This window comes from Rutilus rutilus (genome assembly GCF_951802725.1).
Source record: "Rutilus rutilus genome assembly, chromosome: 15".
NCBI lineage: Eukaryota > Metazoa > Chordata > Actinopteri > Cypriniformes > Leuciscidae > Rutilus > Rutilus rutilus.
Genome location: NC_140220.1, coordinates 36,659,006 through 36,678,288, shown reverse-complemented (window position 1 = coordinate 36,678,288; position 19,283 = coordinate 36,659,006). Strand labels below are relative to the sequence as shown.

The following is a 19,283-nucleotide window of genomic DNA, read 5'->3' as shown; positions in this document are numbered from 1 at the left end:
CGGCCTGTCAGTCCTCCACACTCTTGTGTTGCTGTTGCCCAATTTAAAATGGATGCAAAGCCAGGTTCTCCTCACAGGGTCGATGGCCCGGATCTCGGTTATGCTCTCGCAGTGCTCAGACTGACATCCGGCCGGACACTACCACGTTCCTGATGGATGTCAGTTGAGTTTGGCGGGATTGAGACACTTCGTGTGAGGTAAAGGTGTGAAAGCCAAGCAGTTTTGCTCTCCTGTGCACTCTTTCCTCAGCAATGTCCCGTCTCCAGCTTTCGTGGGTGAAGACCCATGCAGAGGCTCTCTGGATGAAGCGCTTCCGTGCGGATGCTGAGGAGAACCGAGGTTTGGTGGACAGGGATGAGCTGGCTCAGATGTATGGAGACTCTCAGGCTTCCAGTCCAGAAAACCTGGAGGACGGCGCTCCCGGCACACGGACGAGAATCACTACATGGGAGGCGGGTTGGAACGTCACCAATGCCATACAGGTGAGCACACACACACACACACACACACTCAGACATGCATCACATATCTGTAAGCATATTGACATTGGTACTACACTACCCGGCCAAAAAAGTTGCTATTTGGATTTAAATAGGCAAATGCTTAAGATTCTATGATTGGATCATTATTGCAGTGATTATTATGTTTCTTGCATGTTATTGTTTGGCAATAGTTCTTCTAACACTAATTGATGGAGTGTGTAGTTTTTCATTTCCTAATCACCCGTGTATGAAGACACATCATGGCCATATTCCAGCATGACAATGTCAAGATTTATTCAATACAAGATCTTGACCAAAAATTGATGCACCTCTTGATGGAAGTAACATCACAACATTTATGTCAAGAGGTGCATCAGTTTTTGGTCAAGGTCATGTATGGACAATGCAAGAGTCCATCCCTCTGTAAAGTCTCCTCCAGCACGTCCCAAAGACTTTCAGTGAAATGATTCTTCATGCTCCTCACAACCATTCTTTCACAATCTGAGCCGGATGAATCTTGATATTGTCATCCTGGAATATGGCCATGATGAGTCTTCCTACATGGTTGTTTAAGAAAGGAAAAGCTACACACTCCATCAGTTAGGGTTAGAAGAACTGTAGCCAAACATATAAAATGCTACAAACATGATAATCACTGCAATAATGATCTAATCATAGACCCTTAAGTATTTGCCTATTTAAATCCAAACAGTGATTTTTTGTATTTTTTTTGGACGGGTAGTGTATAAAGATGTAGGAAATGCAAAAAAATGCAATGATAAGTTCTTGGAAATATTGCTAAGCTAATGTGCAGGTAATGTACACACACCACAACACACTAAAAATGAATTACTCTTGCTGGGAGTGTCACGTATTTGCGCATGCTGTCTGTGTTGTTTTAGCAGCCGATTCAGAAAATGAATTATGTAAATTGGATATCGGTGCCAAAATAAAAGAAGCTAGATTGATCTGAGTGTTGGGTTTTGAGGATGCAGCAGACCAACACGATCTCGCGTACTTACTGCATCAGCGCACTGCCAACACACACTCACCGCAATCAGATCTGAATATAATAACTGCTCATAACACTCATACATTTGTCATCAATCATCAGCGGAAAACACAAATAAACATTAAAGTCTGTTTACCACCTGCTTCTTGTGAGCTGTAATAATGCAGCATTAATTGCGACAGACAAACACTGATTTTGCAAGAAAACAATATGGAATATCTAAACATTTCTGAAACAAGAATTTACTTGTGAAGCAATTATCCAAGATAATAAGACTTCATTATTATGAATACATTTTTTTCTTATCAAAAATGCAAATAGTTTCTTGTTTTAGGCATAAAAAAAGCTTAAGGAAAGTCTCTAAACTAGAGAAAAGATATGCTGGTTAGTGATGAAGATGCAGGTTTTTTGGCTGAAATGCTTCTCTCAGAAGTGTGAAGTGAATTCATCCGGGAGTGTTTGGGAAGTGTTATGTTATGCTCCTAAATTAAAATGTTAAGTAAACGATCATCAGCCAGTTTTCTACCCTCAGATGCTGCATGCTTAGAGTGATTGCACGAGTGTTTGTGTGCGTTTGAATATGCCTTATTTACTTTATAGCAGCATAAATCCTTGTTTATGTGAATGACACCCCATTACCTCATCTGCTCGTTCCCATTTGAGGCTGAGGGTAATATTTAGAGCTGTTAATGATCACACTGCTCGTTATTGCTGCTTGAGCTTGTTTAATTCATCCTTCTGCTTTACTTTAGAGCGTAATGTGCCTCTCTTTCCCTCTTCACCCATCTGTCTCACTCTCTGTGAATCTATCTTTCCTCTGACAAGCCCTCGACTCTCGGTTGACTCAACGCTATCTCACGACCAATTCGTATCAATTCTTACGAGTGAGTAAAATGTGGCTGATTCGTATGATTTCGAACGACCTCACTCGTACGAATTCGTACGATTTGTCTAAACCCCAGTGACGGTTAGGTTTAGGGGCGGGGTCAGGGTGTCATTCGTACGAATTCATACGAAATGGGCAACTCGTAAAATATGTACGATTTAGCAAAAATCGTACAAATTCGTACAGGTCGTATGAACTCGTACGAATTAGCCACCTTGTAAAATTCGTACGAATTGGTTGTGAGATCGGGTTGGTTGACTCTAGTAGAGTTTGACCAGGAGGTCAAGGTTCAGTTGGTTATGCTCAGGTAACCCTTACTGTTAGATGCCATGACCATATTTCCAATATTTTCATAAGTCATTTCATTTTCGCTCGTCTTTGACGTCACAGCTCAGGATAGCTGATTTTCACATGACGTTTACGACGCAGGTGATTGGCTCCAAAAAATGTCCAGAATTTGGTGAAAATGGCAGCATGCAGGTCACACACTGTCCCTGAGATTATGCATGGTTTTTGTCCCTATCCAGTAAAGCATGACTCCAGCCCCACAGCAGATTTCATCTTTAAACAAGGGCTCAGACTTCATCAGAAAAATCATGGACGGAGCTGATCGTGACAAACAGCAATGCTCAATCTATCAGAATGTGCTGGCAACACTATACTGAGGTTAAGGTGAGGGTTTAGGATAGGGGTTAGCATGGGTTAGCATGTGACTGTCTGACATGACCAATTAAATCTTTAGAATCAGCTGCGGGGTGGAATTTGCGCTTAACTGGTTTGGGAAAATAAATCTCATTGAAATGAATGGGAATGCTAACGGATAGCTCTCTCCAGGTGCTGTAGACCTCCCTGTGCTTGACATCTACATGTGTTGCTAAACTAATGATGTTTCCCCAATGAGCATTAAAAAAACAACAATTTGTATTAATGAATGAAATAAATTTGTATTTGTTACTTTTGACCCCATCTGCCATCTTATTCACAGAGCTTGTCACAGTGCAACACAAGCAGAGTTTTGGCCAACGCAGCTAACATTTGGTACAGCCGTCAGAAGTGTGTTTCTGAAGCTTGAAAGTGTTGTCCGGGTCGGCAGCTCACTAGAGTCTGGACTCCTCTTTCTCTCTTTCGTGTGTGTGTGGATGATGAGCTGTCGTCTGTTCACAAGAGATACAGTCATTAGGACCCTGAGAGGAAATGAATGCAGTGTTGTATCTTTATTCATTGTGTCTAACACAAAGCAATTTACAAACAATTACAGTCAAGATAAAATATCTGTCACTTAGCGCCTCTTTAGAGATGACTGTGACTTCATTAGTGGAGGGGTGTGTGAGAGGGTGTGATTTCATTACTCCCATCTGCTGTACGGCTGTGACTGTGTTTTTCTCACAGCTGTGTGTGTGTGTGTGTGTGTGTGTGTGTGTTTGTAAAATCTCTCCTAGTCGTCTTTATATGCGGATGACACAAGTGTAATCCCTGTATGTGCTCAGAGGTTGCTTTTTCATTGCATAATGGAGTTCTCCGTTATGGTTCATTCAGGTATCAACTTTGCCTCTCGTTTATCATAGAATGATTTAGGAGTAGTCTGTGTGTGTTAGTCCTGTGATGGACTGGCCATCCTTTCAAGGAGTTTCCCTGCCTTCAGTCTGAGAATCTGGGACAGACTCCAGCATCCCTGTGACCCTACAGTGGATCCATAAAGTGGATGGATGGACTGACTTAGGAGAAGTAACAAATAAGAGTAACAATAAAACAAAAATGTGAATGTTGCTGGCCTGATTTTAGGAATCCTTCATGTTTGGAGGAAAAACACTGCAGGAAGATGCACACGATCAAACTGAATGTTAAGTGTTTGATCCAACCTGATCTCATGAGAAATGTTATGTCCCAGGTGTAAAGCTCGTCTAGGGTAAAGGAATAAACAGTGAAAATAGAAATAAAAAGATCTGGGGTGAGGGAGTGTGCTCATCCCCTGCCCCGCACGCCAGACCCATTAAATTTACAAAGATTTATTAATAAAATATGTATAATTGACAAGGTAAATCAAAAGGAAGCAACGCAGACTTCAGGAGGGGGTAACGCCAAAATAACAAACAAAAGTACCCTCTGACTAATTAGGGAGTAAAACTACTTAAACTACCAAAAGAAAACAAATAAACAACAGAAATGTACACTAACTCCTTAAAGGACAAGTTCGGTATTTTACACTTAAAGCCCTGTTTACAGATCGTTTCTGATGAAATAGAACGGTTAAGATTAAAATTTGCACACATGCTGCTGTCCCGAGAATTTTAGGTTTCTTTCGCTTCCCCCCCCACCTACAGAATGGCTGCATATGTGCACTGGAACAATCCTTCCTAAAACGCATTAAACTTTCGTTTACAAAGACGTGAAACTCACCGAGTGGTCAGGGGTGTTCACTGATATGCTCACACAAAAATCGCTGCAAAAGATGCTTTCCAACAGGTTTTATCGTAGTTTTTGTCCAACTCCATTGACTTGTATTGGATGTCCATTGACTTGTATTGCATGTGCTGTGAGGTACGGTATTACTCCGCCACCAACTGGGCTGGAGTGTCTATTATTCAAGCTCTCAACGGAAGAATGTACGGGCGTTTGGAAAAATAGGTCCACAGTTTTACAACGAATGGCAAAACACCTGTTGGAAAGCATCTTTTGCAGCGTTTTTTGTGTGAGCATATCAGTGAACACCCCCAGTGAACACCTAAAGAAAGGCACCCACCTCCATGAAAGCTTTAGCGTAAGTTCTGCCAGGAAGACTCAATTGTTACGTCACTTATTACCTTCTCATCTAACCAATCGTGTTCTAATACTCGTAGTATAAAAGATCGGTACTTACACATGTCTGAGTTTGCAGATGCTGACGCCAACATTCCCCTCCATCCTCCCCACCACCACCAGGATGGTTCCAGCCCATACCTCCCCGGGGGTCGGCTGCGCTCCGCCTTCGTCTTCAAGCAGGAAATGCGGATTCTGTTACCCTCGGATTGCGAGCTACGGACAGGGCCTACGCCAAAGAACTTTATAACACAAAACTTGCTGAGCTGTTAATAAATCTATGCTTTGTTACGTCATTTTGCCTCCCGAGTCTTTCTGGTAGAACTACAGCTTCCAGCGTGTTTGAGCATATGAAGGTAGAATCAACAATGAGCACTAATGGTAGACCTCTATAGGCTACAATAGGCTTTAACTTAGTGAGAATATTACACAGTCTTGTAAGGCCCAACTCAATCGGCCCAATGGAGGCATCCGATCAGTGGGTGAAGGTTTTCTGCGCGTTACTGTCTTTCCTCGTGGCAAAGTAATTTTTGCGTATGTATTTTCTCGTTATTTCATCTGACTCCATAAATGAAAAGGTTTTAATGATATCTGTGCATCATTAAATGTGAGCGAATGTTTGACTATTATATTCTTTACTGAAAATAATGTTAGAGTCCGTTAGAATAAAATCAAATGTTTACAATTTATTATGTCAGGTAAAAGTATCATGCCAATTACATAATCAGTTCAAAGATAATCAATACAAAACATCAAATGCTCTGGAATAAAGAGAAGAGATGCGAACCCAACATTAGAAAGTACATGACGTTGAGAGTCTCGGCCGCTGTCAGCATCACGGGCTGATCTGAGGTACAGAATCGCCCCGAGTCTCTCGTTGCATTTCTTTATAGAGACAGAAACTTAATTTCCCATGGAAACATTTGCTAACAATGAGAATTTGCATTTAGAGTTTACACCTTTCGAGAGCAGGAGGCCATTTGCCTGGAAGACCCACCCTCCTTTGTGTGACAATTATCTCTAAACTCTTAAAAACCTTATTACCTTTGGTTTTACTTCTTTGGGAATGAGACCTTTGTACCAGTCGCACTGAGACATTTCAAATGATACCAAACATGTGTAATACTGTATGATGATTATTCACATTAAACCATATAGATTCTTGGGTGAATTTCAGGTGATCTCAGCATGATAGAAAGAGAAAACGGGGGTATGGGGGGGTCAAGGGAAAAAGATGTAGATTAGGATTGCTTATGTGAGACTTGCGTCTCGAATGATGGTGCTAGTTTCACAAGAGAGAGTTCAAATGTTAATTTCCAGAAAGGTCCTTTGTCTTCTCAGGGAGTGGTCGCTCCTCAAACAGACTGCCCAGCATTTTCTAATTTCTCCAAGTCTTACAGTCTCAACTCTACACATTACAAAAGGGCAACAGCAAAGGCAGGCACATCACTCTGGAAGGCAAGCTTCTGTTTGAATCTTCTTCTATTGTTTTTATTGGCGGTTCTCTTTTGGGTGCATTACCGCCACACACTGATCTGGAGTGTGGACTAAGGATCTATTACACCCAACTAATAACACCCAACTAATAAAAAACTAGTGATGGAAATTTCAAAACACTGCTTCATGAAGCTTCGAAACCTTTACAAATCTTTTGTTCCGAATCTATGGTCCGGAGTGTGTATCAAACTGCCAGAGTCACATGATTTCAGTAAACGAGGCTTCATTATGTCAAAACTGTTTCGAAACACTTCGAAATTTCAGTGGTTCACCGCTGGGGGCGATAATCTCTGTCAACAGATGAATCATGAGGAGTCACTGAGAACCAATGAACAAGTGTCTGTGGGTTTTACCTGATCTCTGATCAGTTTTATACATTTGTAGACGTTTAGACAATGAATAATGGTAGTTAATAGTCTCTTATTGGCCTGTTAGCTGAGTCATTCATAGAGCAAACAAAACAAACCCTGTCAGTTGATAAAAGAACATATGCCACTTTATAATCTTATTAGATGATTAGATAATTGCATTTGAAAGATTTTACTTTCAATAAAAAAATTGCAATAAAGTGTTTTTATTTTTGGCCCGGGTTGTTGTTGTTTTTGTCCGGGTTTTTGACCCCTACTATTCTGACCACTAGGGGTCACCGTGGAGATGGGTGTCAGATTGTTTCGCCTCGACAAAATACGGCACATTTGCTTAAACTAGTCCTTGTTTCGTTCTTTTTATTGTGTTTTATCTGTTTTATTTTATTTGTATTTTTTATGCCCCCTTTCCTCATTGTCCTCAATGTTGTTAGTCCATGTACTGTTACTCATCTTCCATCTTAAGGACCACAATGGAAACAAGCCTTTGGGCTTTTTTGTGTTTTTATCCTTTTGAACACTTCGTGTTGATTGTTGTTGTTCAATAAAGTTTTCAAAAAGAGTTTCCAGCCCGTCACCTGCAATTTTTTAAAGAATATTACTGATATTTTGCTCTCCATTTTCTCTTAGTGCATTCTTTAAAACTTCTCTCTCTAAAAATAATACTTCTGGCAATGCAATAAAACATGGCCCACTGTTTCTTCCTCTCCACAATATTCACACTTTCCATTATTATGCTTTCCAATCATATAGAGAGAACTGTTTATTCATATTCTTTCGTCCTCCAGACCCTGTACTCCCAACTAATGGATTGTTTTTAAACAAATATCTTCATTTACTTTCTTTGTTCCATTGAATCTGCCACATCTTTTTTATTTGTCCCTTAATCACCACTTTAACTATACTGACTTACTTATATTATAAGACTTACTTATATTATATATCCGTCCTTCGGATGAGACGTTAAACCGAGGTCCTGACTCTCTGTGGTCATTAAAAATCCCAGGATGTCCTTCGAAAAAGAGTAGGGGTGTAACCCCGACATCCTGGCCAAATTTGCCCCTTGGCCTCTGTCCATCATGGCCTCCTAATCATCCCCATATACTGATTGGCTTCATCACTGTCTCCTCTCCACCAGTATGCTGGTGTGTGGTGGGCGTTCTGGCGCAATATGGCTGCCGTCGCATCATCCAGGTGGATGCTGCACATCGGTGGTGGTTGAGGAGATTCCCCCTTCCTTGTAAAGCGCTTTGAGTGCCTAGAAAAGCGCTATATAAATGTAACGAATTATTATTATTATTTTATATTTACATGTATGTGCTTATTCACACTTTTCAAAGCCCATTTTGCTGCTTTCATTAGTTTAAATGTAACTTCTCTAAGCTTCTTTTGAGCTGCAGCTTCTCCACAGTAATGAGCAGCAGGTGTGAGCGATCACCTCTCTCTCTCCCGCACCCGGTAGACCAGCAGAGAACATGCAGAGAGACACAGAGAGAGAGAGAAGAAAAACACCAGCACACATCTACCAGAATATACACTACCATAATACACATCCATGGAACGTAACAGAAAATATAACTATTTTACCAGTTGACGATTTCATATAAATCCAGACAAATTGATTCAAACTAAATTTTTAGAGAAAAACACCACGTCTACACGGGATGCTGCAGCAGCTTGAGGCTGTCTACTCTGGACACGACAAAGCAACCGTTACAAAACCATTTGTTCTTCATGTCAGAAGTAGGAAGAGCTTGAAGTATGCTTGAAGTTCGTCAGAAATAGAACGGGGATCAGTTTACGGTCAGGAATTTGTCCTGTCACGCCACATCCAGTGTAGACAGCAGCACTGATTATAATGTGTTCTGTTTGCTTTTGTTGCTTTACGCCACTCACGTCTGGTGTAGACACGGCGTAAACGTATGAATTACATTGTATGACTTATAGGGCACCTATTATGCAAAATTCACTTTTACATGGTGTTTGAACATAAATATGTGTTGGCTTTTTAAAAAAAATAAGTTTTTTGAGGAAAACATTTCAGGATTTTTCTCCACACAATGGACTTCAACGCTAACCAAATTGTTGAAGTCCAAATCAATGCAGTTTCAAAGGGCTCTGAAGTGCTTCAAAGAGATCTGCACGATCCCAGCTGAGGAATAGGGTCTTATCTAGCGAAACGATTGGTCATTTTATAAATAAAATAAAAATGTATATACTTTTTAACCACAATTGTTCGTCTTGTGCTGGTCTGCGATGCGCCAGGCATTACGTAATCATGTTGGAAAGGTCACTCATCTGAAATGAGATCTTAAACTTTGATTGCAGACTTTATATGAGCACCGTTTAAGACATTGTTGAGATCTTTTTTTTTTTATTCTAATGGATACATGAGGGATTATAAGGGTGTGAGAAGCAGGAGACTCTCTAGTTAATCTCCTCATTGTCTAGGAGGATCATGACCTGATGTGTGCCTTTGTTTCCTCAGGGTGTGTTTGTGCTGGGTCTGCCCTACGCTCTTCTGCAGAGCGGGTACGTCGGTCTGCTGTTGCTGGTGTTAGCCGCACTCATCTGCAGCTACACTGGAAAGATCCTGGTGTCCTGCCTGTACGAAGAGGACGAGACTGGCCGCCCGGTCCGCGTCAGACACACCTACGAGGACGTCGCTGAAGCCTGCTGCAGACACATCTGCCCTTACATCGGGGGTAAGGTTGTGAACGCCGCACAGGTAGTGGAACTCGTGATGACCTGCATCCTATACTTGGTGGTCAGTAGCAATCTGATGTGTCACAGCCTGTTTTTCCTGCCTCTGACCCCGGCGACCTGCTCCGCCATCACCTTCCTCATCCTTCTGCCCTGCATGCTGATCCACGACCTGAGAGTGGTGTCGCGTCTGAGCCTCTTCTGCTCGCTGGCCCAGTTCCTCATCACCTTCATTGTGATTGGCTACTGCCTCCGTCAGTCGCCGCAGTGGGCCAGTAGGAGACTGAGTGCTGTGACGGTGGACTTCGATGGCTTCCAGGTTGCGGTGGGGGTGATTATCTTTAGCTACACATCACAGATCTATCTGCCTACGTTGGAGGAGAGCATGACAGACAGGTTAGACTTCGACAGCATGATGAACTGGACTCACGCTCTGGCCTGTGTACTGAAGACAGCATTCTCCGTGATGGCCTTCCTCACATGGGGAGAGGAAACCAAAGAGGTGCACTGATCCCACATGACTGTAGTTGCAGGCTGCACTTATAATTACCCACATACATAACAACTACATACACCATAAAAATGTATGTAAAGTCTAAAAAGTCTTGATTACCCAGCATTGCTGGTCACCAGCATAAGGAATGTTTTGCATGCTGGGACCAGCAAGGGAGGCTGGTTGCTGGTGGACCTGCTACAGTTTCGCTTGAGAACAGCATGACTATGCAGGTCCACCAGCAAGACCAGCACTATTCCAGCTCTAAACAGCATAAACCAGTCTGGAACAACGTGGAGTTCATGTTGATTTATGATGGATTTTTCAGCAAGAAACTAATCATAATCATAGATATCGAATGCTGCAAGCCAAGTCCAAGCCAAATGAAAACACTATCTCACCAGCCATTTATGAACACTCACTTTTTGAATAAAAATGGCTTAAATTTGGTTGTTACACAGCAAAATCCCCTGTGTTTAATGAACACCGCTCAGTGTTCATATATGTCCACACTATATAGTGTTAAACTGAAGCAGTGTTGGAGTTTATTAGATAATTAAGTGATGACTGATCATTAATGATGACACACTGAAGGAAAGAGGAACAAAATATTTATCAGTGTTTCCTGTAGTTGGGCTCTTGACTCTTGTTTGTTGTGTTAGTTTATCTCTGGCTGCTTTAATAGTTTTTAACATGCGTACTATGTAAGAGACAGAGTAACATTAGATGATGTTGACTGTTAATTAACGTCATCATGAAGTGGTCTCTCTCACTGAAGAGTCTGAAGTCTAATCACTGATCAGAAGTGTGTTTTGTTATTAATTTGTTTAAATATTGTGCGACTGACCATGTAATACTATTGTGAAAATCAGACTTTCTGAAAAACTAAAACATGTTGTGAGCAGGAAGTTAATGGTGTTATTTAGACACAGAATATTTTTTTGATTGTCACAATTGTTGAGGTTTGTGTGATGAGTGTTGATGTCTAAGTGAGTCTCAACTTTTACACAAGAGGTTGTAGTGTTTTTGAAAGATCTCACACATATCTCTTCAATGTACAAGTGATCTTTCTATTATAATGGCTGAATTTATTACTTTTTTATTCATTAATGCTTCAACTTCATAATTATTTAAACCAGTCATGAACCAGTTTTATAGTTATTGAAACAGACTTGTCAATCTGATGTTTCTTTTTCTTGAGCAATGCACAAAGAAATGCACAATGTGTCAGTTGTAGTTTCTGTTCTAGTTTTTTCTCTTTCCTTCAGTGATACTTGTTAACAGCAAGTGTTTGAATGTTTCAGGAACATCATACTAACCTTTAAATTACGCTCTATTAACATTAAGGAAACTGGACATTTTTATGTTGTTGGAATGTGACAAATCAACGTTCCTATAATGTTGAGTTGTTAGTAAAAATTAAGTTGAAAGAATGTTTCAGGAACATAATTCTAACCTTAAAAAAAACTTCCCAGTAACTTCAAGAAAACTGGACAGTTTCCATAACCAAAACTGATACGATTGGAAAACGTTCTTAGAACAAAAATGTGTTAGCTGGGAAGCCAGCCTGGAGGGCAGGAGTGTCCAATCCTACTCCTGGATGTAAGGAACCCTGGTGCGTAGAGTAAGTGCACAGTGTATAGTAAATCATGTGGGACACAATTTATCACATGCATGTATAATAGCTATTTAACAACAGCTTTAAAAGTAGTTCATCTAATGAAAATTTTATACAACTTTCTGTTTTATTTTTTATTGTAGTACAAGTTTGCGTTGTATTCAAGTGATAGTTCACCCTGTTATAAATTAAAATGATTTACTCAACCTTGTGAGGTTCTAAACCCAAATTACACTGGAGTCGTTCCCAGGGTCCTGTGTTCCCCTGATTTATAAGTCAAATAATGAATACTTCCCAAGGTTAGGTTTAGGGGTGGGATTTAGATACAAGATTAACCCTGGGAACATAAGACCCAGGGAACATAAATGTTCATGGCCATGGCCGTGCTTGGCACCTGTCCACTGGCATTTATATCCAGGTAAACAATCCCTTAAAGTGGACTTTAATATATCTATTGTTTTTATTTTAGGTGATAACAGATAACCTGCCCACAGCTTTGCGTACGGGGGTGAACCTGTGTCTGCTGGCGAAGGCTCTCCTCTCGTACCCTCTGCCGTTCTACTCCGCGGCAGAGATACTGCAGACCGGCGTCCTGAAGCTGGACTCATCCGCAGACGGGGCAGAGCGGTGGACACTGCTCCTGCGTGGCTCTCTCCTCCTCCTCACCCTCATCATGGCGCTGTACGTGCCTCATTTCTCTCTCCTCATGGGCCTCACGGGCAGCGTGACCGGGGCAGCCATGACGCTCCTGCTCCCTGCCCTTTTCCACCTGCAGCTCAAATGGACTCAGCTGGACATGAGCCGGAGAGCTGTGGACATACTGATATTATTGCTGGGTTGTTTCTGCAGCGTCTCAGGGGTGATATGTTCCATCAAAGGGATGGTAACAGCCTTCGAGGACAAATAGATTGCAAATAATCCTGTGTGTCTGTAGTTACGTTTGCTCTGGTTGGTGGTGTTCGGTTGTTAATAAAGTTAAACGGAGCCGTGTCTGGAGGTTAATGAGCCTGCTTTGCTTCCTTCCACAAATCTGACTGTGAAATGTTATCTAGCATCGAGTGTTGTCATAATTCACCATGTTCATTGCTCAGGCACTTACCAGGCCAATCATGCATGAAAAGCACACGAGACGCTGTTCTACAGTGTGTTTATTATTCCCTCGTTGTCTCTGGAGCGCAGTAAACAACTTTTGACAGTCAGTTAACTTTATGTAAAAAACAAATCATAAACATACTGCTAGCAACTAATAGGCTATTAAATTATGAACAGCACTTTTTCATAACTGCCTCAGTTTGTGTGTTTCTCTCTCTGCGTTGATGAGAATATCACTATGAAATTAGATTTGCTTCTGCAACATGATCAAGGTCAAACAGTCAGATCAAGTGTTTATCTGTGATCAGTTCTTCAGTTCTGAATGAAAACTTCTTTAAGCAATAACTATGTAACTATATAGTCACTGGTGAATGTTACCATGACATGAGAACACACAAAAAAGTTGTTTTAGCAAATAAATGTATAAAAGCTTACCATACAGAAAGCCAAACTCTTCAGCACTATCTTTCCTATTTTAAAGTCTGGCCTTTTTCCTCTCACATGCTTTGGTCAGGTCCAGGTTTACAGATACCACTCAGTAACTTTTATATTTGGTCCACTAACAATGACAAACGCGTTGGAATGCTACTGTGCATGTCTGGTACTGAAGCATTTCCGGTGGTGACATTTTTATATCTCAGATTTGTCAAAACAAAATGAAAAGCGTTTAATTTTTTAAGTCTAGCGAAAACAGAACAGCCTCCCTGTAGAAAGACTATGATCAGGGATCCTGGGCATCTTTCTCCTAGTGATTTCAGAGCCAGTAGAAAGGTCTGTATTGTCCTAAGTTATTGTAACTGTGACCTTCATCGTCTGCCGCCTGTAAACCGTTAGTGTCTTGCGTACTGTTCCACAGGTGCATGTGCAATAATTGTTTATGGTTCAATGCACAAGCATGAATTACATTGTCTTTTTATAGTCTGGACTTAAAGGATCATTTTATGGCTCTAAAGATAAAAGTAGAAAAACAATTATTGGTATAGACTATAGCTCTCTGTCACTCACAGTCTTAAAAATAAAATAAAATAAATGGCTGGTGGCCAAGAAAAGAAAGAAAGCAACTGGCCGCTTCACTTTAAAAGCAAACAAAAGGAAAAATAGTTTAACTGCAGGTGCTTTGAAGTCCTCACGACCACTGAGAAACATGGACTTCATTTTAATAGTGACATTTTTAATCGCAGGAGTAGATCAACTATCGCAATCCCACTGTGCACGAGGAAGTCGTGGGAACTAATTCTTAATTCGTGGCCACAATATAAATATTTTTGTCCGCTCTGTCATGTGTGAGGCTCCGTACTCTACAGTTGAAATGAAACTGAATTTTCTCACTCAATATATCATCTATCACCTTTGTTCAGAGTAAGAGAAGGTCATCCAGAACAGGGCAAACACTCTCTGATCTCATTCACATGTTTGCATCGTGAATGAAAACCAGCCATGCGAGAACCAGTGGCGTTCATGTCAAATGTCAAACCCACCGTGAGGCGAATGGTGAAAGTATATGAATGAGATTTGAGCCCTACACCAGAGAATACGATTAACAGTGAATATGCATGTCATCACTTTTACTTTTGTGGGCGTTTTTAAAGTGTGACCGACTCAGTCTTATGTTTGATAATTCAAGATGTTGTTCCAATCCTCGTGTCTGTTTGCTATGGAAGGAGTCGCTACAAAACACACATGCACACACTCACAATCATAAGACTTTGAAGAGTTGTTCTTTAAAATAGATTGAATAGAATAGAAGGGGAAATTGTATATCACCAAACTGATTTTTCTTCTGAACACTCGTTTTTCACCCTGTCTGCCATTGGTCAGTCAAACAGACAGTCCCGCCCTAAACTCACTCCATTGGTCAGTCAAACAGACAGTCCAGCCCTAAACTCACTCCATTGGTCAGTCAAACAGACAGTCCCGCCCTAAACTCACTCCATTGGTCAGTCAAACAGACAGTCCCGCCCTAAACTCACTCCATTGGTCAGTCAAACAGACAGTCCCGCCCTAAACTCACTCCATTGGTCAGTCAAACAGACAGTCCCACCCTAAACTTACTCCATTGGTCAGTCAAACAGACAGTCCTGGCCTAAACTCACTCCATTGGTCAGTCAAACAGACAGTCCCGCCCTAAACTCACTCCATTGGTCAGTCAAACAGACAGTCCCGCCCTAAACTCACTCCATTGGTTGAGTTAGTGTTGCGGTGTTGTGACTCTCGGACAAATAGTTCAATGTTCACTTGTAACAAGCTGAAATCTTTACTTTGATCCAACTACACTTTTTAATGAATGAGGGAATTTTGATATATTGTGATTTCCAGTCTGAGGAAAGTTAGAAATTAAATTATTAGTAATGACCAATGAACAGCAGTTTCCTCTGGAACAAATCTTCTTCTTTTTTTTTTCATAAAAGGATGCTGAGAGGATCCATAAATACACACACTCAAACATTAGAATCATCTCAGGCCCTGTTTACACCTGGTATTAAGATGTGTTTTGGTCGATGGGATCACAAGTAGACGAGGGAGACACATTCCCGTTTACACCTGGTGTTTTAATCCGTCTATTTTGTTCACTTTCAACCACTTCTGTCCTGATTTCTTCGAGGGGAGGGTCTATGGGTGAGTAAATGTTTGGGTTTTTTCAGATCTTTCAATCTAATGCATGAAATAATCTCAAGCAATTTACATTTGAATGCGCCCGGAGACGACGGAAACAACAGGGAACAGCAGCAAGACTGAGTGCATGTTAGAAATCAGGAATGGTGAGAGAACATTGTGCTTGGTACGTTTTCATCTTCAAACCAAACTTGGGTCTCCAGCCGACAAAGTTTAAATCCCGTCTGGCTAGAGCGCTTCCCATAATGTTTACGCATTAGATCAGTAGGCATAGAGTAGGCATCATTTGTGGCTGTTTGAACACATTCGACCACATAAGCTACACTTTGAAAGCAATCTGGTCGAATGTGTTCTCCACTACCTCTGGAAGTGGTCAAAAGTGGACAAGCTCAAAATGTTTTACACGCCGTTTACATCTGTATTTAGCATCGTCCACTTGTGATCTGATCGACCAAAACGCATCTTCATACCAGGTGTGAACAGGGCCTTCAAATCAATCACTTCCAGTTGAAGTCCTTGAGAACAGCTCCTGACAGCTTTATTTGTCAACAGTGCTAAAGGGATAGTTCACCCACAAATATAAATTATCCCATGATTTACTCACCCTAAAGCCATCCTAGGTGTATATGATACTCTTCTTTCAGACGCTCGTGTAAGAAAAATCTCCATATTTAAAACTTTATCGACTAAAATAACTAGAATCCGGCAGACGGCCGCACGCAAGTCGACTTACATCAAAAGAGTAACACTTGATGATGTATGACGTAGATGTAGGAGTAGGGCTGGGCACACAGGGCTGGGCAAGCGCGTTCGTCATTACGTTGTGCATCAAGTTCAAGTGTTACTCTTCCAGCGTAAGTCAACTTGCATACGGCCGTCTGACGGAAGCTAGTTATTTGAGTCGATAAAGTTTTAAATATGGAGATTTTTCTTACACGAACGCATCGCTTCACTTCAGAAGGCATTTATTAACCCCTGTAGATGCGCTTTGATGGACTTCCAAAAAAATATACCCACTGACTCCCATTATAAAGCTTGGAAGAGCCAGGACATTTCTTAAAGGTCCCGTTTTTCCTGTGGTTGTGAAGCTTTGATTGTGTTTACAGTGTGCAATATAACATGTGTTCATGTTTCGCGTGTAAAAAAACACAGTATTTTTCACACAATTTACTTATCTGTATACCGCTGTTTTCACTGTCCTAAAAACGGGCTGATGACTTCCTTGTTCTATGAAGTCCCTCCTTCAGAAATACGTAACGAGTTCTGATTGTGCCAGCGGTTCCTGTGTTGTGATTGGACAGCAGCTTAGCGCACGTTGCCCGGAAAGGTCACGCCTCTTACCATAACGAGGAGATGCATGCGCTCAGTGTTATTGTAAACATGTCTTTAATATTACCCTATCAATTTGAGCCGGAATCAGACCCGGAGAACATTGATGAAGAGGATCGAGTAGACTTGGACTCCGGGATGAAAATAACAGCGTCTCGACGACATGGCGACAAACACACTCTACAAACGCAACTCTTCCTCTTCTCCGTGGGAGCGCAACAAGACCACGCCCCCTTTTTTTGTGTATTCCTGTGGGCGGAGGTTAGTCAAAAAACTGTTCTAGTGAGGTCATTAAAGCAGGAAGCAGAGGGATGTAGTCCAAACCGGCCGTTCGATGTAGGCGACTTCTGTTAAATAAAATATCTCGCTTGGCATTAAACTTTGAACTTTATATTTTACAGATATTATTTATACTCTAACAACAACATTACACACTAACTAAAGTTTGAAACATGGGATCACGAAGAACGGGACCTTTAATATAACTCGATATTGTATGATTGTATTCGTCTGAAAGAAGAATGACATTTACACCTAGGATGGCTTCAGGGTGAGTAAATCATGGGCTAATTTTCATTTTTGGGTGAACTATCCCTTTAATAATAACATGCATGTTAGGCGTCTTGCCTTAGAATAAACCTCAAGCATTCCTAAAGAAGTGGTTCAACAATATTTCAATTTTTTTGTCCATCAGGTGTCATCCATGTTGGGAATGTGTCCACAGCCCAGAAGTCTATGCATCGTAAAGTATTCATCGGCACTGGATAACTTTGAGTAAGGAAAAGTGTCACTTCACTGATAATCTTCTCAAACCTCTTTGTGCTTATAAATGCGTTCAATTGACACTGTGGCAAAAGTGTTTGAAATCAGTGATGCCAAACCAGCCAGGCATGACATGTTATGAATGTGCTTACCTCCTTTTTGGACAAAGGTCATGAGGTCAATGTATTTGTGATATACGGAGTATATGGGTACTATGAAACCTGGCATGATGTTTCTGAAAATGAGGTTTAGCTCCAGCATACTTTTAAACTTTGATTATATGTCCGCAGCTCTGCTTGTAGATAGATACTATCTTATTTCCACTTTAAACAAAATGCTGCAGCCAGTGTTGTGTTAGCACTGTGGTTAAGCAGACAGTTGCATTAACAGCAAGTCAATGAGGGCAAGCTTTTAACTGAACCATGCACATGCATTTTAAACACTTACATTATGTTCTTGCGTATTTAATTCAGCTGCTCAGGCGATGCCAATGTATGACCCAATTAAGGGGCAGTCAAAATAACACTTTCAAATCAATCAGAGCTATAGAAATGAATCAAGTAATTAATCATTTACAAGTAACATTTTATTGTCATTTGATTGTCAGCCTCTGCTTTTCCGCAACAGACTAAAGCCGTCTTGTGTATAACGCACCATTACTTTCAGCTAATAAAGGAACAATACAGCAGTTTTCTGGGGTTATATTTGGTTGGGGGAGTCTTCAGCCCTTCCTCAAACTTTTTAACACACAGCCCCCCTCTGATTGCTTTTAATAAACAGATCAAAAGCTATATTTGCATTTGTCTGATTTGGTGGGCCGTCCTAGAGGGCGGTGCAACTTGTGAAACATTGGTTCTTCAGCCAAGAGCCTAGATCCGGCCCGCTGTAAAAGCACACATCTTGCAAAATCCAGTGAGTTTTATGCTTTTAAAAAGATGAAAAAAAGCTTGCCAATGGGGTCAGAAAAAAATAAAATAAAATAAGTCTCATTATATTTCATTTTTTAAGCATGCTTCTATCGTCTAAATGAAAAAAATCCCTCCAAAGTGTCCAAGTCAGTGAGAAATACTGTAATAAGAGTCGATGAGGTCAGTATGTCGACACTAAGGTGCTGGCTCCTGCTATGTGTTCTTTCTAATTAGAATAACATTATCACCGCAGATCCGGGCTAAAGCTGCTGGGACTGGAGCGGGTCTGTGTGAGTATATCTCATTAAGCCAGCGTAGACTCGAACGCGCAAACAGATGTGCACGGATTTGTGAACTTGGCACGGACAAGCGAGCCTCTCAACAGAGCCAAATCCGCAGGCATATGAGATTCAATACGCTTTAGTTTTTCATGGCAAACCGCCCATGTCTCAAGTGGATTCACTATATTTTCTGTCTTCCCTTCTCTGCCGTTTTTCCTTCTTCTTCTCTCTTTCTCTCTTTCTCCGGGTCTTTGTTTAGCAACTTCCCACCTCCATATAACTCCGACAGCCCACGCGCGGTGAGCGCACACTGGCCAGCGGGTTGGCTTATTATCCGCGCGGCAATGTGACGAGCTCTGATTTGAGGAACTTTGCGCTGCAGGAGGACTGAGATTAGAGAACCGTGTGAAGCGAGGGGTAATGTAGGCTGGTGATTTCAAGCGTTC

General features: G+C 41.2%; 1 protein-coding gene across 1 annotated transcript; it reads left to right on the top strand.

The window, feature by feature from the left end:
* Positions 1 to 48: 48 nt before the first annotated feature.
* On the top strand, positions 49 to 12,759 carry LOC311304776 (vesicular inhibitory amino acid transporter; the record flags this gene model as incomplete). Its single annotated transcript, XM_084432010.1, has 4 exons — positions 49 to 145; positions 250 to 482; positions 9,527 to 10,243; positions 12,322 to 12,759. 4 exons carry the CDS (start codon positions 49 to 51, stop codon positions 12,757 to 12,759), a joined length of 1,485 nt encoding a protein of 494 aa, XP_084288136.1.
* Positions 12,760 to 19,283: the final 6,524 nt, after the last annotated feature.